Genomic DNA, 21,163 nt, shown 5'->3' on the forward strand with positions numbered 1-21,163 from the left:
AGGCACAAGCGCCAAGCAGCTCCTGTGGAATAACTTACACCATCAAGATGAATGGCGATTCAAGCTTAATAATAACGGAGGGTAACACTCGCAGGGTGCTAATTCCAGACACTGGGGTTTGCTCCACTATTAGGGTTCACCACACCCCTTTCCAAGAAGAGGGGGCAGCCCCCCTGTACAGGGCACTCAAGGTTCTGTATCTTTAAAAATACACTGTCATTTTGAAAGGCCGATACAGAAATGCGACCAAGCCAGTGCTGATGTTAAAAAAAAATGGCCCAAAGACAATTTACTCAAAACGAACAAACCTGTATTATGTCTTTAAAACCACGCAGTAAGAACAGCTCACTGAACCCAGCAGTGCAGGAGATAGCACAGATTCTCAAAAAGTTGTTGGGATAAGAAAATAGCCCGAGTTGAATTTGAAGTTTTGGTAAACTCTTGCATTGTGTGTGTGTAGATTTTATACACATCGCTGATTTCTTTGGAGTTGAGTTCGGGTTTTTTTCCCCCCCCCCTTCTTCCTCTTTTCCTTCAGGGCTGGGGACCAAGTTCAAGAGTCCCCAGGGCAAGGAAGCGGTCCCCGACAAGACACCGCAGTGCCCATTCCTGTCGACCACGACCTGAACAGCAGTGCAGAGCTACGTGGACCCACTTTTCCAAGCAAAGAAAAGAGGAAGAAGCAAGACCTCAAGACAGAAAGACCCTGCACGCACCCGCTAGGCCCAGCACGGACGCCCAGCCCGGGGCCTGGCCTCTTCCTAGCCCCTGGGCATTTCAGAGTTGACGCTCAGAGGGGCTACGAGGAAGGAGCCCAGCCCAGCCCTTCGATGGGGCCTTGGGCTTGTAAATCCCCGTGGCATTTTAGCCAGCTTGTGGGAACTAAAACTATCCACCTGGGGAGGGGGAGTTCCCAGTGGGAATTTCTGCGGCCAGTGAAGAAAATAGTAACATGTTACCATGAGGTGCGTGTGTGTGCATGTGTGCGTGCATGGGCATGCGCGTGTGCATGGGCACGTGTGTGCATGTGTGTGTACGTGGGAGAGTGTGCATGGGCGCGTGTGTGTGCATGGGAGTGTGTTGGTTATGTTCTGGCCGGGCAGACCCGTTCACAACCAGGCTAGGGGCACTCGGGGCTGGCTCGTCCCTGCGGGGCAGCCGGGGTAGGGGGCGGAGTGTCTTCAGCCGGTTCCGGGCCCGGGGGCTCACGGACCCCGCGTTCCCCGTCACCCAGGCCACGCGGCCACGCTGGTGCTTTGGGCCCAGTTCCCCGCGGTGGCCAGGCTGTGTCCTGGGGGGCGACCCCTCACCTGTGGACGGCGAGGGCGGGGGGCGGCAGAGACACGCGGGGCGAAGGGCTGGCAGGCCTCCACATCCCGGAGGCCTCAGCGTGGCGGGCCCACGCCCGCACCGTCCCGCAAGAAGCTGGTCCAGCCCCCGTCCTCACCCGCAGAGCGAGGGCTCCGGCTGGGGAGTCCTCGCGCCGGCCCGTGGGGAGCCGGGGCGGGCAGCGGCCGTGGGCTCCGGCGTCGGGGCGAATCTGCCCGGGCGCCCGCAGAGGCGGGGCCGGGGCGGGGCCAGGCGCGGGCTGGGCTCCGGAGCGGCGGGCGCCGGCCTTCCCCACCAGGTGCGCCCAGTCCCCGGGCTCTTCTCTGCCCCGTCCGCGGCGGGGAGGCCCGGGTCCCGCGGGCGCCAGGCCCCGCCGGGGGCCTCCCCACGCGCGATCGCGCCCTCGCCGCGTGCGCCCGGGTCTCCGGGTCCGCAGACGGCCGGGCCGGGTGGAACTGGGCCTCACAACTTGGGACAGGGGGGCGGGAGTAGGGGGGTAATGGACTCGGGCTCTGAGGCTGCTCGTCCGTCCGCCCTCGGTCTGGCTCGGGGCGCCCCGACCCCACTCCATCCCCGCCCCTGGGGGCGCGGCACCCCCAACCCCCCCACCTCCCCCGCCCCGGGGGGCGGCGCCGCCTCTGTCCTGCGTGTTGTTCTCTGAGCCTGGGTTCGCCGGTGCGCACTTGCCGGGCTCCCGAGCACATCCGCGGGATTACGGTCCCCGGGGCCCAAGGAAGCCCCGGCTTAGCTCGGCTCTAGTCCGGCGCGCGCCCCGCCCCGCCCCGCCCCGCCCCGCCCGGGCCGCCCCGCCCGCCGCTCCGCCCACCCCGGGGGCTTCGCCTTCTCCCCGGGCGCCGCCGCGGCCGCGGGCGAGCTGGTTCCGCCGGGCGGGGAGCGGCGCTGCGGGTCCGCGTGCCCGGCCCGTGCCCCCGGGCGCCGGCATGGTGCTGCTGCTGCTGGCCGGGTCCGGGCCCGAGGGCGGCGGGGCGCGCTGCCCGTCCCCGCCGGCCCCCGCCGACCCCGAGGACGACGAGGGGTGCGAGGACGCCCGGAGCCTCGCCACGGACGACGCGTTCTACCCCCCGGGCGGCGGGGAGCGCGGCGGCGCGGGGCGCGGGGCGGCCGTCCCGGGGCCCGTCCCCGAGCCCGTCCCGGAGGCGGCGGCCGCCCTCCTGCGCGCCGCCGGCGCCAACGACGTGGAGCTGCTGCGGGCGCTCGTGCGGCGAGGGCCGCGGCCCGAGGAGGTGCGGGAGACCGACCGCAACGGCCGGGTAAGCGCGCTCCCACCCCGCGCCCCGCGATCGCCGCCCTCGGGGGCCCCGCCCCGCCGCCTGGCGCTGAGGTGGGGTGCCGGGGCTGTGGGGCGCCCCCTCCCCCGGCGCCGGCCGGGTCTCCGCGGGCGCGGGGAGCCGCGTCCCCGCCTTTAGCCCCGGCCGCCCGGGGCTTCCCCCGCGGTGAGCGCCCGGGGTCCGCGAGCTGTGCGCGCGCGCGCGCGTGGGTGCGCGTGAGTGTGCGAGTGTGGCAGCGCTCGGAGCGCGCCAGACGCTCAGAAAAAGTTATCTTGAGAAGGTTCCGGAAGGACTGGCTTTGGCACCACCCGCCAGACGCTCACGGGGAGAAACAACCCGCGGCTTACCCCCGCCCCCCCCCCCCCCCGCCTCCCCGCCGATGGCGGCACCCCGCACGCTGCGCGCACCCCGCACGCTGCGCGCACCCCGCACGCTGCGCGCACCCCGCACGCTGCGCGCACCCCGCACGCTGCGCGCACCCCGCCCGGAGGAGAGCTGCGGACCGAGGGTGGCGCGGGCGGGGCGGGGCTCACGTCTTGGGTCCCAGGCCCTCTGCTGTCGCCGCCTGGCACTGGAGGGGCCCCCTTCTCTCTCGGGTCCCCCTGTGTCCCAGCTGGCAGCCGCCCCCCTCTCCCCGGTAGGCAAGGCCAGGAGTCTCCCCCCACCTCCCGCCCCTGGGGTCCTTGGGTGGCTGCCCCCCTATCAGCTTAACCTAGGTGAGGTTTGAGGCAGGAGTCTGTCCTTGCCCAATGGTTGTGGGGCCGTTCCTCCCCTCCCCGACCCCCCAGCGCACAGGTAGGAGAGGCCGGAGGCTCCGCGGTGGGCCTGCCGGCGCCCCGAGCGCCCGCCGCGCCCCCTTCAGCTTCCCGAGCATCGCGCTTTCATTTGTTTCCTTCCTAGGCCAAAGTTGAAAACAGCTGAGAGCAGGGCAGGCTGGGGGTCCCCCCGGCCTCCCCCTCCGGCCAGCACCCGGGCACCCCGCCCCAAAGGTCCTGCCTCAGCACCCAAGGCTGCGTGCAACCCGAGTCCCTGACTCAGTTTCCTTTTCTTGCTGCAGGCTGGTATTCCTTCACTTGAGCCACGCTCCGCTTTTGGCTGGGTCATTGGAGAGTCTGGAATTTGTCTCGCTGGGCTCACTTTGAACTGTGATCCTCAGATCTCAGCTTCCCAATAGCTAGGATTGCAGGCGCAGGTGACCCAGCCGCTCCGTGCTTACTTTCTGGTCCCCTCCAGACCTGGCGTCTTCCTCATGCTGGGAAAAGCCATTCCTTCTGCTTTTTTTTTTTCCTTTTCTCTTGATCACGAAGATGGAGAAGCATAGCCCCTTGCTTTTCAGCTTGGAGTCTCTTCCTCTGTTCAAAATCAAATCATGGGGCCAAAGGGCCAGGCTCCTGAGCGCTTCTGTTTCCCTCGGAAGGAGCAGTGCCTGCGTCCTGTTAAGCTGAGAGCTTACCGATAAAAATAGCTTCAGTCTTCTAACTGGCTGCTGGAAGAGTCAGGTGTGGTGGAGGCTACATGCCATCAAGTGTTGAGTGCCGGGTAGAGGCTCGAAGGTGCATCCTGTAGCCCCTGCCTTTGGGTGTCCTGAAGGGTCAGCGAGTTGGGCCTTGCAGGAGAATGCAGTGAAGAGAGAATGCACCTGGGGGGGGGGCAGGTGCCTGAGGGCCTTCCCGGCACTGGGATTTGGTCGTGGTCTGGCGTGGAGAGAAGAAGATGTCAAGGCTCACCTGACAAGAAACAGGAAAGGAACTAGTTTGAGCGCGCCAGGGCCAGCGCGGGCCGGGTGTGCCCCTGGTGCCCGTGGCTCACGCCCTCACCACCTGGCAGTTTCTATTTTAAGGCCACTTGGAACCTTTCTGCCCACCCCTGAGGAAACCGGCACCCGGGCATGCTGGCACCTTGCTGGGGGCTGGGACTGTAAACAGGCCGGTCAGCGAGCGGCGGTGACACGTGTGGTGTGGCGGGCCAGGGAGGCATGTGCACCGCGCGCCCCAGGCCGAGAAGGCAAGCGCAAAGGCCTTCTCGGCGTTAGAGAAGCCACAGGCTTTGGTGGCGTTGAGGGACCGCGGCACTGGTGGCAGAGCGCCAGCTCCTCTGTGCAGTTCCGGGGGGAGGCCTGTCAGGACTTGGACCCGGTGGGGGGTGATGAGGAGCTCCCGTCTTCCCAGTGAGGGGCATTCCGTCACAGGATCTGGGGTTCTGTGTGAGACACCCCTCCCCCAGGTGGGTGGGCCATTGGAAGTGGGAGAGCTTCTTGCCCTGTCCCGTCTGGCCCCCTCTCAGCCAGTGGGAAGGAAAAGAAAGGAAGCGTCTCTGCTGTTTAAACCGCGGCGTAAGGGCAGCTCCCAGGCAGCCTGTGTGTGCATAGAACCAGCTCATTAGCGCTGCGCTCAGCCCCAGCCTGGGGCCGGGCAGTGGAGGGTGGATGAAGGGAACACTGGATTGGGACTCCCCGGGGGGCTGGGACTGAAGGTGTCTGCTCAGGTCATCTTAGGAAGGCCTGGGCTCCTGGCAAAGAGGCTGACAAATGTCTGCCCCCTTCCTCTATTTTTTTGGTCCTGGGGCTTGAACTCAGGGCCTGGGTGCTGTCCCTGAGGCTGTTTGTGCTCAAGGCTAGGCTTCTATCACTGGAGCCACAGCACCACTTCCAGCTTTTTCTGAGTAGATTATTGGAGATAAGAGTCTCACGGACTTTCCTGCCCCAGCTGGCTTTGAACTGTGATCCTCAGATCTCAGCCCCCTGAATAGCTGGGATTACAGGTGTGAGCCACTGGCACCTGGCTTTGTCTGCCTCTTTCCCTACTGACCATAGCTTGATCTCACGGGCCCCACAGCAGAGAGAGGCTCTTTTTGTTTTGTTTTGTGCCAGTACAGGACCTTGTACCCAGGGCCTTGCACTCTTGCTGGACTTTTTGACTTACAGCTGGTACTTTACCACATGAGTCATGCCTCTGGTCCAGTCTTTTGCTGGTTAATTGGAGATAGAATCTCATGGACTTGCTGCCTGTGCTGTCTTTGAACTGTGATCCTACAAGTCTCAGTCTCCCGAGTAGCCAGGGTTAAAGGCAACAGCCACCAATGGCTGGCTGGCTAGCATATTAAACAATACTGTGTGTGTGCATGTATATGTATGTGTACACGTATGTATGTGGGTCCTGGGGCTCGAACTTAGGCCTGGGCACTGTCCCTGAGCTTTGTGCTCAAGGCTAGAACTCTGCTACTTGAGCCTCAACTCTACTTCTGGCTTTTTGGTGGCTTTTTAATTCAAGGTAAGAGTCTTATGGACTTTCTTATCCTGCTGGGTTCAGACTGCCGTCCTCAAATCTCTGCCTACTAAGTAGCCAGGAGTTTCCGGTCCCAGACTGGGGAGACCTATGGCCAGTGATGGCAGGCAGCTGGAGGCAGAGCAAACTCTTCATCTCCTCCGTCCTTCCAGCCGCACACCTTCCCAGGCGGGTCTCCCACCACGCCCACCTTGTGAGGGACCCACCTGCCCCCAGCCTCTCCCTCCTGGGTCTCCTGAAGGGATCGCCCAGATCAGCTGGCGGAGGGAGCGTCTGTGCGTTGGTCTGCAGTCAGCGTGGTCAGGGCAGATGGCAGGACGAGCCGGGGCGAGCCAGCTCCTCCCTGGGCCAGTTCCCCTTCCAGCAGGCTGGCCACCGTTCCCCGTGGAGGGGACCGGCTTGGGCTTGGCCCAGGCTCCGCACCACTACTGCTGAATTTAGGCCAATTCCAGCCTGGAAATCTACGCCTGCTCCCAGACGCCTTGGCCCAGAGCCCGGGGCTTGTGGCTGGGTGAGGGGTGGGTCCAGGGAGGTGGTTCTAGGGCCTGTCTAGGAAAGCCCCTTCTGGCAGTGCCAAGCCCTGTCGGTGGTGGCAGAAGCCACCTCTGCTGGCCACATCCACAGTGACCCGGGGCTGCTGGAAGGAGGGGAAGTTGGGGGCTTCCATGAGAAGCCAGGGTGGTGGTGGTGGTCTCGCCTGTGCTCTGGGTACTGTAGACACGGGAACATGGACGTGCCCCCCCCCCAGCTCCTCCATTTTCTGGGCACTCATCACTTACTCATCAACATAAGGCCCGAGGGCTATGATGGCTGCAGTCAGAGCGGAGATGAACTGGCAGCACACTCCAGAACATGCTGGAGTGCTCATTGCCCTCTGTTTGGACAGGATGCCGTGTGCGGAGCCCAAGCATTTCTTTATTTACAATTTTGTCTCTCTCTCTTTATTTTTTGAGACTCAGGGCTCTCACTATGAAGCCCAGGTTGGTCTTGAACCCTCAATCCTCCCTCCTCAGCCTCTGGAGTGCTGGGATTACAGGCATGTGTCACCAGCTCCTCTGATCTGTCATGCTTTAACAGTCATTGGACGGTTCCGATTTCCTCTTGTCTCCCTCAGTTGGCGGTGGCAACTTCTTTTTTTTTTTCTTGGTTGGCGGTGGCAACTTCTTTTTTTTCTTCTTGTAGGAAACACTCCTAAGGTTTTTAAGTGTTACAAAGTTGCTATGGAATTTTCTTCTTAACCTTTGGTTAATCAGTATCCTATGCTGATTTTCTTTAATGTTTTATGCTGTCTATCGATTTTATTTGTTTTATTTGGCCTGGACCTGTACTCTTTACTATTTGCTCACTTTCAGCCCTCCTGTTTGCTTTCCTTCCTTGAAGCTTTTTCTTATAATTCTTACTTTTTTTTTTTCTGGTTAGTCCTGATCTCTGGGCTTGAACTCTGGGCCTGAGCACTGTCCCTCAGCTCTTCAGCTCAAGGCAAGTGCTCTACCACTTGAGCGGCAGTGCCACTTCCGGTTTTCTGGTGGTTAATTGGAGATAAGAGTCTCCCGGACTTTCCTGCCCAGCCTGGATTTGAACCATGATCCTCAGATCTCAGCCTCCTGAGTAGCTAGGATTACAGGCGTGAGTCACTGGCACCTGGCTGTTCTTACAATTTTTATAATTCTTCCTGCAGCTTCACTTCAGGAAATTTGCCTAAAGTCTAATATAGAACATTTTTATTGCTTTCTTCTAATTTACATTATGCTTTTTTTTAAGCCTATGAGTTTAAGATTATACTTTGAATTTCCTAAGTGTCTATTTTAAGCTGTATTTAGGAAAACAATCAGGCATCATTTAGAGATCAGGGTCTGTATGATACCATTTCTTTGCATGTTTATCAGTTTCTTGAGACCCAGGAATCCGGAATCATGACATACTAGGATGTCACTGCTGAACCGAGATCCTAGGATCTCAGTCTCCTGAATAACTAGGATAATAGACGTGAGCCACTGGCGCTTGGCTCTGATTCTTGTTAATTAAAAGAATGTAAAGAAATGGTTAAACTGCATAAAGATAATAGGTTTCATGTAAGTTTGGGAATAACACTGAGAGCGTGGTGGGTGTCCAGGCATGGGTGTGTATGTGCATGTGCGTGCATGTGTGTCTCTGTGTGCACATGCATGTCTTTGTGTGCATATGCTCTGGTGCCCTCATGTGAGTCTGGATGAAGCTTTTTTCTGTGTGGGGCTGAGTGTCTCAGTAGCTCCTTCTTGGAGGATTTAGATGAAGTTGGGTATTAGGAATTCTCAGCAGAGTACAGTGACTCACGCCTCTAATCCTGGCTACTCAGGAGGCTGAGATCGGCGGATCATTTTTCAAAGCTGGTCTGGCTAGAAAGTCCATGAGACTCTTATCCCCAGTAAATAGCTCCCCTCCCTGAATCCAGAAGTGGAGCTGTGGCTCAAGTAGTGGAATGCGAGCCTTGAGCAGAAAATCTCAGAGACAGCATCCAGGCCCTGAGTTCAAGCCCCAGAACTGGCACAAAAAAGAAATATTACTCCAAATAGTTTGCATGCAATCTTTCTTCCACATGACGCTGCTGCCTTTGAATGTAACATCGCACTTGATGAGCAGATTCTCCCAGGCTGGGCTGCTCTGGAGGTAGAAGGCTGGGCAGAGAGGGCACCTTGTCCTTCCTGCCCTGCCTTGCCCTGCCCTGCCCTGCCCTGCCCCGCCCTGCCCCGCCCCGCCCCGCCCCGCCCGAGTTTGTGCAGCTGGGCGGGGATCTAGGTCAGGAGGGGAGAAGAGCTCCCCTCTGAAGTCCTGTCGATGGATGAGGACATGTCTCCTCCGCGCTGAGGAAGGAGGTTTTGAGTATAGACCCAAAATTAGAGAAAGTCATGCTGTTCACAACTCTAGGAAAGAGCATCCCAGGCAGATGGGGCTGGTGGAAAAGTGTAGAATGCTCTAGATCAGTCAGAAGGCAGGGCAGAGCAGCTGGGGAGCTGGCAGGAGGGCTGGTGGTGTGCTGTGGTCCCGAGGGGCTGGCCGGGTCAGTGTGACTTCGTCTCCGTGTCCACTGCTGGAGCTGGTGCCCGTCCGTGTAGATGCCCAGGCTCCATGCAGCTGCCGAGAGACCCTAGAACTAGCTAGAGCACCACGTGCTGTGTCTTCCTTGCCAGCCTACTGCCCATTGCCCTGTTGTGCCCTCAGGAAGAGGTCCTGTGGGGTGTGGGGAATAGCCCTGGGGTCCTCTGGTTGGGTTTCTGGCCACTGTGTGGCTCCGCCTCGGTCCTCACCAGAAGCAGATGCCCCATCAGTCTTCTCATTCCAGCATATAGCTCCGGTGGAGGAGGCTCTGAGGTGGAGGTCCCGGGGTGGAGGATGACCTGAGCTGTGGAGGAAGGTAGGGCATCATTTAGAAATTGCTGTCCCAGCCGGGTGCCGGTGGCTCACGCCTGTCGTCCTAGCTACTCAGGAGGCTGAGATCTGAGGATCACGGTCCAAAGCCAAGTCTTTAAGACTCTTATCTCCAATAAACCACCAGAAAACCAGAAGTGGCGCTGTGGCTCAAGTGGTAGAGCGCTCACCTTGAGCTGAAGAGCTGAGGGATGGCGCTCAGGCCTAGAGTTCAAGCCCCACAACCGACAAAAAGAAAAGAAGTTGCTGTCCATCTCTTCCCCTGTGGGCAGATTCCGATGCCACAGATCTCCCAAGCTGCTGGAGGCCTTCCCCAGTCTGCCTCCACGTCCCTCGACCCTCATTTGTGTCGTGGCATTTAACTCAACAGCGCTGCCAACAGCGCTGCCAACCCTGGGCTTTTACCAGTACATGCATCTGTACACCTGTACAGAACATTTTTTTTTTAGTGCCAGGCCTGGGGTTCGAACTCAGCCTGGACACCATTCCTGAGCTTTTTGGCTCAAATCTGGCCCTCTGCCCCTTGAGCCACAGCTCCACTTTTGGCCTTTGGTGGTGATTTGGAGCTAAGAGTCTTCAGGCAAGGACCCTGGCTTTTAACTTGGCAGCCTGAGTGGTGGGAGAGTGTCCCTGTGGCTAGATTCCGGGAGTGGTGAAGTCGGTGTGTGTGCAGGTTTTGTGTGAGGGGTGTGTCTGATCTCAGATCTTGAAGGTCTTGTGTTCCCCCTGCAAGAACACAAGATTGTACTCTTACAATCATCCTTGTTTCTTCTGACAGCAGTGAACAGTAATATTTATTAGATTATGTCTCTGCTTCTAATAGAAATATTCACTGGGGGTAAATGGAGGGAAAACAAAGAGAAAAATGTAAAAGAAGAAAACAAGACAGGCTGCCTTTACTACCAGGCTAGTAAGAGTTAACATTCAGGTATTCTTTGATGATCTGTGCTGTGGAAAAAAAATATATGATTACATGTTCCTGTCCATTTATGAATATAGTTTGGGCTCTTGCTTTATTAATTAGCATATTCTTAGCTTATTTTTGTATCAGAAATACTTCTTAATTTTCTTCTTTTTCTTTTGCAATGGGGTCTCAACTGCATAATCCATGCTAGTGTTGAACTTGTGATCCTCCCAAGAGCTGGATTACAGGTGTGTGTCACCATGCCCATATTAGAATCTTGATTTTTAAACTCCATCTTCTGCATACTCGTAGCTGTCTGCTAATTTGGGGACATTCTGGTTGTTTCTGCACTCTTGCTATAATAATAATGCAGTGATGTATGGGTATTTTAGTATATCTCATATTGACTCTGAACCTTTGTTTTTAGATCAGTCCCATTTTGCTGTATCCTTTCACACTAAATCAATTTTTAAAATATGGAGATAGCTTTGTTGGTCCTCGAAGCATCCCAAGTCATATATGCTTGTTATCAAATATTCAGGTAACAAAGGTAAAATCAAAAGATAAAGGAATCATCATCTCAATGTGATTACATGTTTTAGGTGTAACTTCCCAGACAGCTAATATGGTACATGTAACTTTCTTGTTTCCATAGCAACGAAGTCTGGGTGTCTTTCTACATTGGCAAATCTGACAATACATTCTGTTTCCTGGATATTTTTATGTATTTAACTTGTGACTTTCCGTGGACATTGGGGTTATTTCTGGTGTGTACTTCAGAAATAGCACCATGATTTACCCAGGCCTTTGAATACCAATCGAATTTCTTCTCTTTCTTTTTGGTACTAGGGCTTGAACTCAGGGCGTGGGCTCTGTCCCTGAGCCTCTCTTTGCGCAAGGCTAGCTCTCTACCACTTGAGTGCCTTTTCTGTGTATGTGGTGCTGAGGAATCAAACCCAGGGCTTCATGCATGCTAGACAAGCGCTCTACCACTGAGCCATGTTCCTAGCTCTAATCGAATTTCTTTCTCATGAAACCGTTGTGTCTTGAGTTTGGATCAAGGCGGTATATCTGTTACAGAACAGGTCACCTGCTCTTCCCTGGGGCAGGATCAGACTTCTCTCTCCATCCTATCACCTGTGGCCATGTTACTTGTCCAGGACAATTCAGCAAGAAGTGACCTGAGTAACTTTTGATTAGAGAGCTTTTTTTTTTTTTTTTTTTTTTCAGGCACGGGGCTTGAACTCAGGGCCTGGGTGCTGTCTCTGAGCTAGCACTCTTCCAGGTTAATTCTCCTCTGTCACCCTGAGCCCTGGAAGGGAAAGAAGCATGGAGAGCTAGCCTGCACTGGGCATGCACCGTGAGCAGGAAGCAGGCATCTATTATATAAGCCTCTGTTGTTGGGGATTGCTTGTTACTGCACCATCTCCTAGCTTATCCTGACAACACAGTGAATTACAGAACAATTCCCCTTCCAGAAAGAGGGTCTTTAATTATTTTCATAGCTCTTTTTTTTGGGGGGGGAGGTCTGGTCGTGGGGCCTAAATTGTGGGCCTGGGCGTTGTCCCCCAGCTCTTCGGCTCAAGGCTCGCACTCTACCACTTGAGCCACAGTACCACTTCCAGCTTTTCTTTTTCTGCTTATGTGGTGCTGAGGAATTGAACCCTGGGCCTCAAGCATGCAAGGCAAGCACTCTATTACTGAGCCCCCTTCCCAGACCTATTTTCATAACTCTTGATCTTCTCAATATTGCTTTGGTCTCCTCCTTCTGTCCTGTCCCTGTGCATAATTCTTGGCTAATGTATTTGACACAGTCTCTATGTTCTCGAGAGATGAGGCTGTTACCCTGAGCTCTGCTTGATCCTCTTCCTTCTGTTTTAAGTCTCGTGTTTCTATTATGTAATCCTGACTTTCCATACTTAATCTTGGGTGCTGTTTGAGTTCACCAGTCCCACTGGGCACCAGTAATAGTCTGGATGGCTGGCCATACCTGTGGTGTCAGCAGGCTTCTCCCTTCTCATTAGCCCTGCTTGTGTGTGGTGTGTGCGTGTGTGTGTGTGTGTGTGCGCGCGCGCGCGCGCGCGCGTGCGCGCGCATGTGTTTTTCTGGGGAAGGAAGGAGACTGAGAACTCTTGGCAGGGCTGGCGCCTGGGTGGGAGAGGGGCCTCCATGCGGACTCAAACAGATTTGATCAGTTTATCTTTTGGGAGGGGGTTGTCTGGAGTCAGGTTTGTTGATCTCAGTGGAAGGGAAGGTCTCCCCGTGGAAGGTGCAAGTCCCTGGTGGTCTGTGCGTGTTTTGCTGGGAAAGTGGACGTTTTTGTGTTGTCGGGTTTGTGTATTTCTTACTGGTGTCTGGCCTCGCTGCCGTGCTTCACATTGCTTTTTCGTAGCCAGGTTTGTGGAAGTGGCCACCTGACTCTTCCTCCAGTGCTTTCGTGGTGGTGGATTTCGGGACTCGGTGTGGCTGCAGATAGGCGAGGAAGTCTGGTGTACCGTTTTCCTGTGCGGCGGTGGCGCTGCCAGCCCGTTAGGGAGGGGTCTGTTGTTTGTGGGAATTGAAATGGAATCTTTATGGTGGAGCATATGGTGTCTCATTAATATTTTAATTCATATTACTTTGCTTACTAATATGGCTCTCTATATTTTACATACATTTACCAGCTCTTTACCCATTTGAGTAAAATACTGTGCGTGCTTTATGCTGATGTTTAATATACTTCTGCTGACATTTACCTACACCTTTGTGTAAAATCAGTCATTGTGACTGCTGATTTTCAGTTGCTTTCTAGCATGATTTAAAAATTTTTTCCCTTTAATTTCTTTTATTTATTTACTTTTTTTTTTGGGGGGGGTCCGGTCGTGGGGCCTGAACTCTGGGCCTGGGCACTGTCCCTCAGCTCTTCAGCTCAAGGCTAGCGCTCTACCACTTGAGCCACAGCACCACTTCCGGCTTTTTTCTTTTTGCTTATGTGGTGCTGAGGAATTGAACCCAGGGCCTCAGGCATACAAGGTAAGCACTCTACCACTGAGCCACCTTCCCAGCCTCTAATTTCTTTTATTTTTTTATGTGGTACTAAGGAATCGAACCTAGGGCTTCATGAGTACTAGGCAAGCACTCTACCACTAAGCCACATTCCCTGCCCATTTAACATGATTTTTAATGCAAGTAATTGTTATGTGTTTTATGTACCCAGGCACATTTTGTGAGTGTGTATGCATATGTGTGTATATCAATGTGTGTGTATGTGTGTGTGTGTGTGTGTGTGTGTGTGTGTGTGTGTGTGTGTGCATGCACCAGTCCTAGGGCTTGAACTCAGGGCTTGAGTGCTGTCTCTGAGCTTTTGTGCTCAAAACTAGTGTTCTACCACTTGAGCCACAGATAGACCTCTGGCCTTTTGGTGGTTAGAGATGAGGGTCCCGTGAATTTTCCTGCCTGGGCTGGCTTTGTACTGTGATCCTCACGTATCAGCCTCCTGAGTAGTTAGGGCATGAGCCACTTGATTAGTTATTTATTCATCATATTTGTCTTCATGATCAGGAAACTGTTTCAGGGTGAATGTTTGTATACCCCGAACATGCATATACATATAAGTGTGTGTTCACACTTAGGCTTGCCCTAATCCTTTGGTGTTGTGTGTTGACTTGTGGCACATTTGCATGTTTTCTGGCTTCTCAGAAACCAGCTTTTTCAGCAGAGTTGGTTGCATATTCCAGCCTCTGTGCAGATTGCTCTGCAGCTCTTACTCACCTTTAAAGACAACGGCTTGTTCTGGGCCATCTGTCTGATTGTTTTCCCATGGCTTTTTATTCAGCAGCATCTTCTGTTAAAGCAACACACACCAAAAGTGAAAGACACTCCCTGCCCGTGGGCTTGCAGTGGTAGCAGGATGGGTGGTGGAGGCTGGGCCTGACTCCTCCCCCTGCCTCTCCCTGCCTCCTCCCCCTGCCTCTCCCCGACTCCGCCCCCTGCCTCTCCCCGACTCCCACCCCCCTACCTCTGAACACCGCCAGCCCTCCCAGCATCCAGCCATCCACACTTTCTGTGGTAGCACTTCTCTGCTGGTGAGAAACCAAACATAGTTTTCCTACATAGTTATCCTAAGCCTTTGTGTAAACGCGTGTATATGTATGAATGTACATTTGAATACCTATTTTTGAGATGGAGTCTTACTAGGTAGCCCAGTCTGGCCTAGAAATTGCTACATAGTCCAGGCTGGCTTCAGACTCAAGCCCCCGGCCTGCCACGTGCTGGGATTACAGGTGGGCCCCAGCATGCTTGGCTTCATATGATACGTCTCATCTCACCCTCAGTTCCTTTAGTATCCGTTCTTCTCCTGTGCTAGGTGGGGACATTTTTAACTTTCCATCATTTTCTTCCCCCATCCGCCTCTCATACTATCTTCTTTGACTTTATTATTTTAATTTTTGCATTTTTTGCTGTGCTTGGGATTGAACCCAGAGCCTTGTGACTACGAGGCAAGCTCTCGATCACTGAGTTACACCCCACCCCCCCCACGCTGTCTTCCGCATCTTTTCCCCTGAAGAAATGAATGGCATTTTCCAGACTCTGGAATTAGGCCCTTTGAGTCTAGAAGCTGAAACAGGTAATATTCAGATTATTAATAATGAACGTCATAAAGCTACCTTGTTGCTTGAAGGGTCAGTTTGGAGCTAGGACCGTCCTTTGCAGTTTTAAACTACGTTAGCCTCTTCCACTCCGTTTTGATCTGTTTGTTGTTTCTCTTGGCAAAGCTTTAGCTATTAACCCTGTTTCTTCAACTGAGCTCATCTTATTGCAGCCCTGCCTTTGCAGATTGGAGCTCTGGGACCTCACTTGGCTTACGTCATGGTTAGAAGTGTGCAGGTGGGTGTCTGGGACGCCTGATCAGCGTCCCTACTTCTGGCTTGAGAATGGTGGAGAGCACCTGTAGCTGAATAGCAGAACTGAAAGGAATGAATCAGAGGCAGGGCCGGGGGCTCGGAGGCGTGGTGACCCCGCGCCATCTGCGTGTGCAAATGAGTCTCGTGGGGAGATGTGTGGACAGGAAGTTAACAGCTCTGCGTAGACTGGTGTGTCACCCAGCTGCTTCGCCCCAGTGCCGGCCACCACGTGCTCACGTGGGCTTTCTTCCATGATGCTAGCTGCCCACATGGCTGGCTTTCGCAAAGGAGCCACGCACGTGTTCTGGGCGTGATTTGCAAAGTATTCCTTCATTCCAATCAGCCGTGCTGTCCTGTTTATGAAAAGTTGAAATTCCTGGTAGTCAGAAGGATAAACGCTATGCAAATGATCAGGTGCTGTGAATATACTCCTACATGACACGGTCAGATTTTATTTTGCGAAAGCAAATCAACGCCACTGAGGCTGGAAACAGTTCCGCACATAAAGGGACTTTCAAACCTCCAGTCAAGTGTGCACAGCTACAGGCCTTTATCCTCCTCTTCCTCCCCCTCCCCCTCCCCCTCCTCTTCCCTCCTCTTCTCCCCTCTTCCCTTCCCTCCTTCCTCCTCTCTCCTCCCTCCTCCCTCTGCTCCTCCCTCCTCTCCTCCCTCCTCATCCCTGCTCCTCCCTCCTTCCTCCCCCCTCCTCCCTCCTCTTCTCTCCTCTTACCTCTCCTCCCTCCTTCCTCTCCTCCCTCCTTCCTCCTCCCTTTCCCCTCCTCCCCCCTCTTCCCCCTCCTCCCTCCTTTCTCCCTTCCTCCCCCTCCTTCCTCCTTCCTCCCCCCTCCCCCCTCCCCCTCCTCCTCCCTCCTCCTCCTTCCTCCTCCTTCCTTCCTCCTTCTTCCTCCTCCCTCCTCCTCCCTCCTCCCCCTTCCTCCTCCTTCCTTCCTCTTCCCTTCCTCTTCCTCATGGTGCTGGTGTTTGTACTCAGTTTTCAGAGACAAGTGCTCTACCACCTGACCCACACCTCTAGCCTTTTATGCTCTTATTGTTTTGGACAGTTTCACTTTTAGCTGGACCAGGAGGCAGCGCCCACCGGAGACAGCGTGGGGATGGCACCAGCCTGAAGAGCCATGCAGCTGCTTCTTTTTTAAATTATTATTATTTTATTTTTTGTTGGTTGTGGGGCTTGAACTCTGGGGCCGGGTGCTGTCCCTCAGCTCTTCAGCTCAAGGCTAGCGCTCTACCACTTGAGCCACAGCGCCACTTCCAGTTTTCTGGTGGTTTATTGGAGATAAGAGTCTCACGGACTTTCCTGCTCGGGCTGGCTTTGAACTGGGATCCTCAGATCTTAGCCTCCTGAGTAGGTAGGATGGCAGACTGAGCACCGGTGCCCGGCCTGGCTTCATGGATTTTACCAGGAGGGCCGTCCTTCTGCTTCCAGCTGTCCCAGGCCCCCTGGAAGTGGCTCTCGCCACTGCCTGGCCTACAGCTGATTCTTCTAGAACTTGTTCCAAAATTCTTTTTTCTTTTGGTGTGGGTTCTGGGCCTTGAACTCAGTGCCTGGGTGACATCCCTGAGCTTTTTGTGCTCAAAGCTACTGTTCTACCACTGGAGCCGCAGCTCCACTTCTGGCTTTTTTGGTGGTTCATTGGAGAGAAGAGTCCTATGGACTTTCTTGCTAGGACTGGCTTCATATTTTCATGGTCAGGTCTCAGCCTCTGAGTAGCTGGGATTGCAGGTGCTGTTCCCACATTCTTTGCATGGCTAGTTCCCTCTGAGAGCGAGAGCGAGGCAGTGGACCTCCCGGGACCTCCCCAGCAGCTGGCTGTGGCCCCCACGGCCCCCCCTCCCGGTGAGGCCAGCCCCTCCCCCGCCCTCCTGCTGCCTCTCAGGCTGCTCTTCCTGGCTGTTGAGCTGGTGCCCTGACTTAACCTAAATGTGCTTGCTGCATCTGGTACACGGGGGTGGTGGAGGGGTCACCCCAGGGTGGTGGTGGGGGGACGATGGCTGAATTTGAGTCTCTGCAGTGAACCAAGCCGCTGAGCAGAGCCCCGGGAGCTCTCCTAGCCGGGCAGCAGTGATGGGGAGTGCTTCCTGTTTCAGGAACATTCCAGAATTCTAGGTAGAGGTGTGGCTCACACTCCCTGTTGCCAAATAAACACAAATACGTATATTATATAATATATAATGTATAGTGTGTGTGTGTGTGTGTGTGTGTGTGTGTGTGTGTGTGTGTGTGTGTGTGTATGGCTAGAAATGTGGCTTCGTGGCAGAGTGCTTGTCTAGCATGCATGAAGCCCTGAGTTTGATTCTTCAGTACCACAGAAACAGCGGGAAGTGGTGCTATGGTTGGAGTGGTAGAGTGCTAGCCTGGGGCAGAAGAAGCTCAGGGACAGCGCTCGGGCCCTGAGTTCAAGCCCCAGGATGGGCAAAAAAGAAAAAAAAATATGTATGCACACACACATATTCTTGGTTGGATCCTTTTGGCTTGCTGGTTCTCAAGCTTTTGTCTATCCATCCGTCCATCCATCTGTCCATCCATCCATCCATCCTCATAGACTCTGCAAAGCCTCCGGGAGCCACAGGGCCTTGAGCAATGAGGCTCCGAGTCCCTGCTGGGCGTCTCCTCCATTAGCTGGGGTGAGGCAGGACTCTAAGAATAACAACTTCCTGGCAGAAAATGAGGTAACAGGAAGGGAGTTCACTGACAGGTGATGCCAGGAGCTCCCAGCTGCCAGACGGGAAGCCCCGATGGGGGAGGGGAGGGTGGCCTCCGGGGTCAGGTGGCAAGATGGGGCGCGCGTGTCTAGTGAGGGCAGGCTGGGGAAGAGCTGTTGGCCAGGTGAAAAGTGAGAGTCTGCGATGATAACTGTGATGGAGGTGTGGCCAGAAGCCCCTCCCCTCCAGGACAGAGAATGTTCTGGGCCTCCTGGACCCAAGAGAGAGCTATGGGGTCTGGGCCTGCCGGAGGCCGCTGCAGTTGTGTGGGGTCTGTGGCCGGGAGCACGCATGGAGCACGCACGGCAGCGGCAGCCCGTGACCCAGCCCCGGCGGGGAGCGCCCTGAGGATGCTGAGCTGGACTTGGGCTGAGGGTGCCCAGCCCCAGGGTGGGGGGTGGGGGGGAGAAGGGAGAGGGAGGGGCTGGGTAGCCTGAGCGCCTTGGGCCAGCTGTGTGCGGCTGGGATCTGGGCACAGCACCACCCTGGCCTTCTGGACTTTTCCACTGAGAGGGAGAGTCAGGAAGGGCCGTTTTAAAGAGGGAGGAGCCATCCGACCTGGCTTGCTGTCCTGTGAAGGAGTGTGGACGTGGATGGGAGGGAAGACAGGTCCAGGCAGGTGTGTGGCGGGGCCAGGCCTGTGGGCTTGGAGAAGGGGGCTCTGGGCTGGCGGAGGGCATGGGAATCCCTCCAAAGCCCGTGGAAGTGGCCGCACCCTGGAGGTCTGCGCGTGGGAACTGACTTCTCTCACCAGTCCCCACAGCCAGGGGAAGGCAGAGTTCAGCTCCCCACAGCTTCCTGCAGGGACCTCCTGCCTGGGGGGTGGCGTAGCTCACTTTCATATGCTCTTCCTTGTGTCTGTCCCCACTGCCCTAAAATATTACCTACAGAGACCCCGCTTCCAAACAAGGTCACGTTTACAGGGTTAGGATCTGGACTTAAGTTTGTGTTTATGTTTATTTTTTGTCGGTCATGGGGCTTGAACTCTGGGCCTGGGCACTGTCCCCAAGCTCTTCAGCTCAAGGTAAGCACTCTACTACTTGAGCCACAGCACCACTTCGGGTTTTCTGGTGGTTCATTGGAAATAAGAGTCTCACGGTCTTTCCTGCCTGATCTGGCTTTGAGCCATGATCCTCAGATCTCAGCCTCCAGAGTAGCTAGGATGACAGGCGTGAGCCACCAGTGCCCAGCTTTTTTTCTCTCTCTCTCTCTCTTTTTTTGGCAGTAGTGTGGGGTTTGAACGCAGAGCCTCATGTTTGCCGGGCAAGTACTCTGCCCCTTGAACCATACTCCCAGCCCCTTTCTGTGCTGGTTATTTTCGAGATAGGGTCTCGCTTTAGGTCTGGACCAGCCTGGTCCTGCTATTTGTGTTTCCTCACGTCGCTGGGATGGCAGCTACACACCACTGCATCCAGCCATTGATGGGGTTGGAGTCTCATGACCCCTCCCTCCCCCGACCTCCCCCGCCATAGGACTGGCTCCAAATTGCATTCTCCTGATCTTTGATCCCAGTTAACTAGGGTTACAGGCTGGAGCCACCATGTCCGGGGCTGGCTTGCTGATGGCTGTTTCCAGCAGGGTTTGGCCGTGGAGCTATTTGCCCTGGGCTCTGTGGAGAAGCTGCCGCACGGCTCACAGGCGTCTGCAAAGATGCTGCTTGTGCCTGGGATCTCTTGTTCTTCCCAGGAGAGGGACAGATGGTTCCTGCCTAGGAAAAAAACAAACCATGACAACAGAATGCCTGCTCCCCTCAACATTAATGACACTTGCTAATGTGAGCCTCTTACTCATGTCGAATGTATGTTGGGGACACGTGGGATTCCTCTCCTTGGTTGTTAGAGTTCTGGCCCTGGGTGCATTTGCTAAGAGTGTTGGCTTCTTTGCTGGTTTTGTATGTGTATTGGCACTTTTTGGCCTGTGGGCTGTTTTGTTCAAGACAGTGTGTTTGAGTGGAAGCAGAATCGCTGCATGTGTCGTGTATTCTTTTCCTAAGTTTGAGGCTAGCAGGGTTTGTACTGTTTGTTTCTCTCTGTCTCTCTGAGGTAGAGTCTTGCTGTGTATGTAGCCCAGGCTGGTCTTGAACTCTTGATTCTCCCCCTTCAGCCTCCCATGTGCTGGGATGATAGGCGTGTGTCATCACACACTTGCTGTTTGCAAGTTTAGTTCTACATCAAGCTGTCTTACACAATCTGTACCCGTCTTGCCGTGGGTACCCATGTAATTTCTCTTGGGGGCAGATCTGGGCGGGGCCGGTGCTGAACTTGAATGGGTGCTGCCAGTTTTCCAGTGTGGCGACCCGGCTCCCACCCCCTCCCGTGGGGAACACCAGACTTCCACACCCTCGCCAACATTTGGTATTGTCAGCGTGTTTAATTTTAGCCATTCTGGTGGGTGTGTGTGGTACCTCTGTGGGTTTAATTCGCATCCCTCTGATGACTAACGCTATCAGGTACCTTCACGTTTGGAAAAGGTTATAATTTAAATTTTTTACATAAAAAAAACCCATATTGGGAGACATTAATAAACACCCGCAGAACAGATATCCCGGAGGGAGCTGAGATCGTGGTGGTGGAGCTGCTCGCTCCGATGGCTGAGTCAGACAGACAGATGCCAGCTTCATGTCTATCTCTGATCGCACGTGAGTTGGCAGCTTGTTTTACTTAGAGCAAGCAGGGAGGGGCGTGCGTGTAAAGAATATTTTGAGAATGGAAAGAAAGGACAAGGCTGCCTCTCCCACCGAGAGCCAGGTTTGTGGAAGGAAGGGGACCTGGCCCCCTCCTGGGATGTAATCAGGATCCCCCCCTCCCCACCTGTCAGACTCCAGGATGCGTTCCCTGTGGCCTGGGAGGAGGGTCACTCCTGGTCCTGGCACAGGCTGCTTCTGGTCCCGCAGGGCATCTTTCTACGGCTTGGCCATGAAGGCTCAGCCTGAGTTGGTGCCAGCCCCCCGCCCCACCCCCCAGTTCCAGGCTAGTTTCCGTTGTCTGCGCTCCCACAGTCCCCTGGGCCAGCCGGGTGTCGTCATTGTTTACTTCCTGACACACACTGAGCTTCCTGAGAGGAAAGGCCTCAGTGCTCCTCTTGGTCTGCCCGGGGCCCAGCCAGGCCCCGCGCGAGCGGCCAGCACCCGTGTTCAGGGGCCCTGGACTATTGGGTGGAGGGGGCGGTGTTTACAAGTTAGTGGGACCCCTCTCCTATCTCCGGGGGACACGTTTTCTGTGGACATCGTCTAAGTCTCCGCACCAAGGAGGCAAGTCTGAGCCCTCAGATTCTGCAGTCTGGCCAGGTGCTGATGGCTCATGGCTGAATCCTGGCTAGGAGGCTGAGATCTGGGGGTCACGGTTCAAA

General features: G+C 55.1%; 1 protein-coding gene across 1 annotated transcript in view; it reads left to right on the plus strand.

Annotated features, from left to right (window-relative positions):
* Positions 1-2,225: 2,225 nt before the first annotated feature.
* The window catches only part of Ankrd33b (ankyrin repeat domain 33B), a 59,861-nt gene continuing 40,923 nt past the window's right edge, over positions 2,226-21,163 (plus strand). The window contains exon 1 of the mRNA XM_070042188.1: positions 2,226-2,600. Within this exon, the coding sequence (XP_069898289.1) occupies positions 2,271-2,600 (330 nt within the window). The 5' untranslated portion in view covers positions 2,226-2,270. The remainder of the gene's footprint in view (positions 2,601-21,163) is intronic.

Source organism: Dipodomys merriami, unplaced genomic scaffold (assembly GCF_024711535.1).
Source record: "Dipodomys merriami isolate MVZ:Mamm:240054 unplaced genomic scaffold, mDipMer1.0.p SCAF_32, whole genome shotgun sequence".
Classification (NCBI taxonomy): Eukaryota; Metazoa; Chordata; class Mammalia; order Rodentia; family Heteromyidae; genus Dipodomys; species Dipodomys merriami.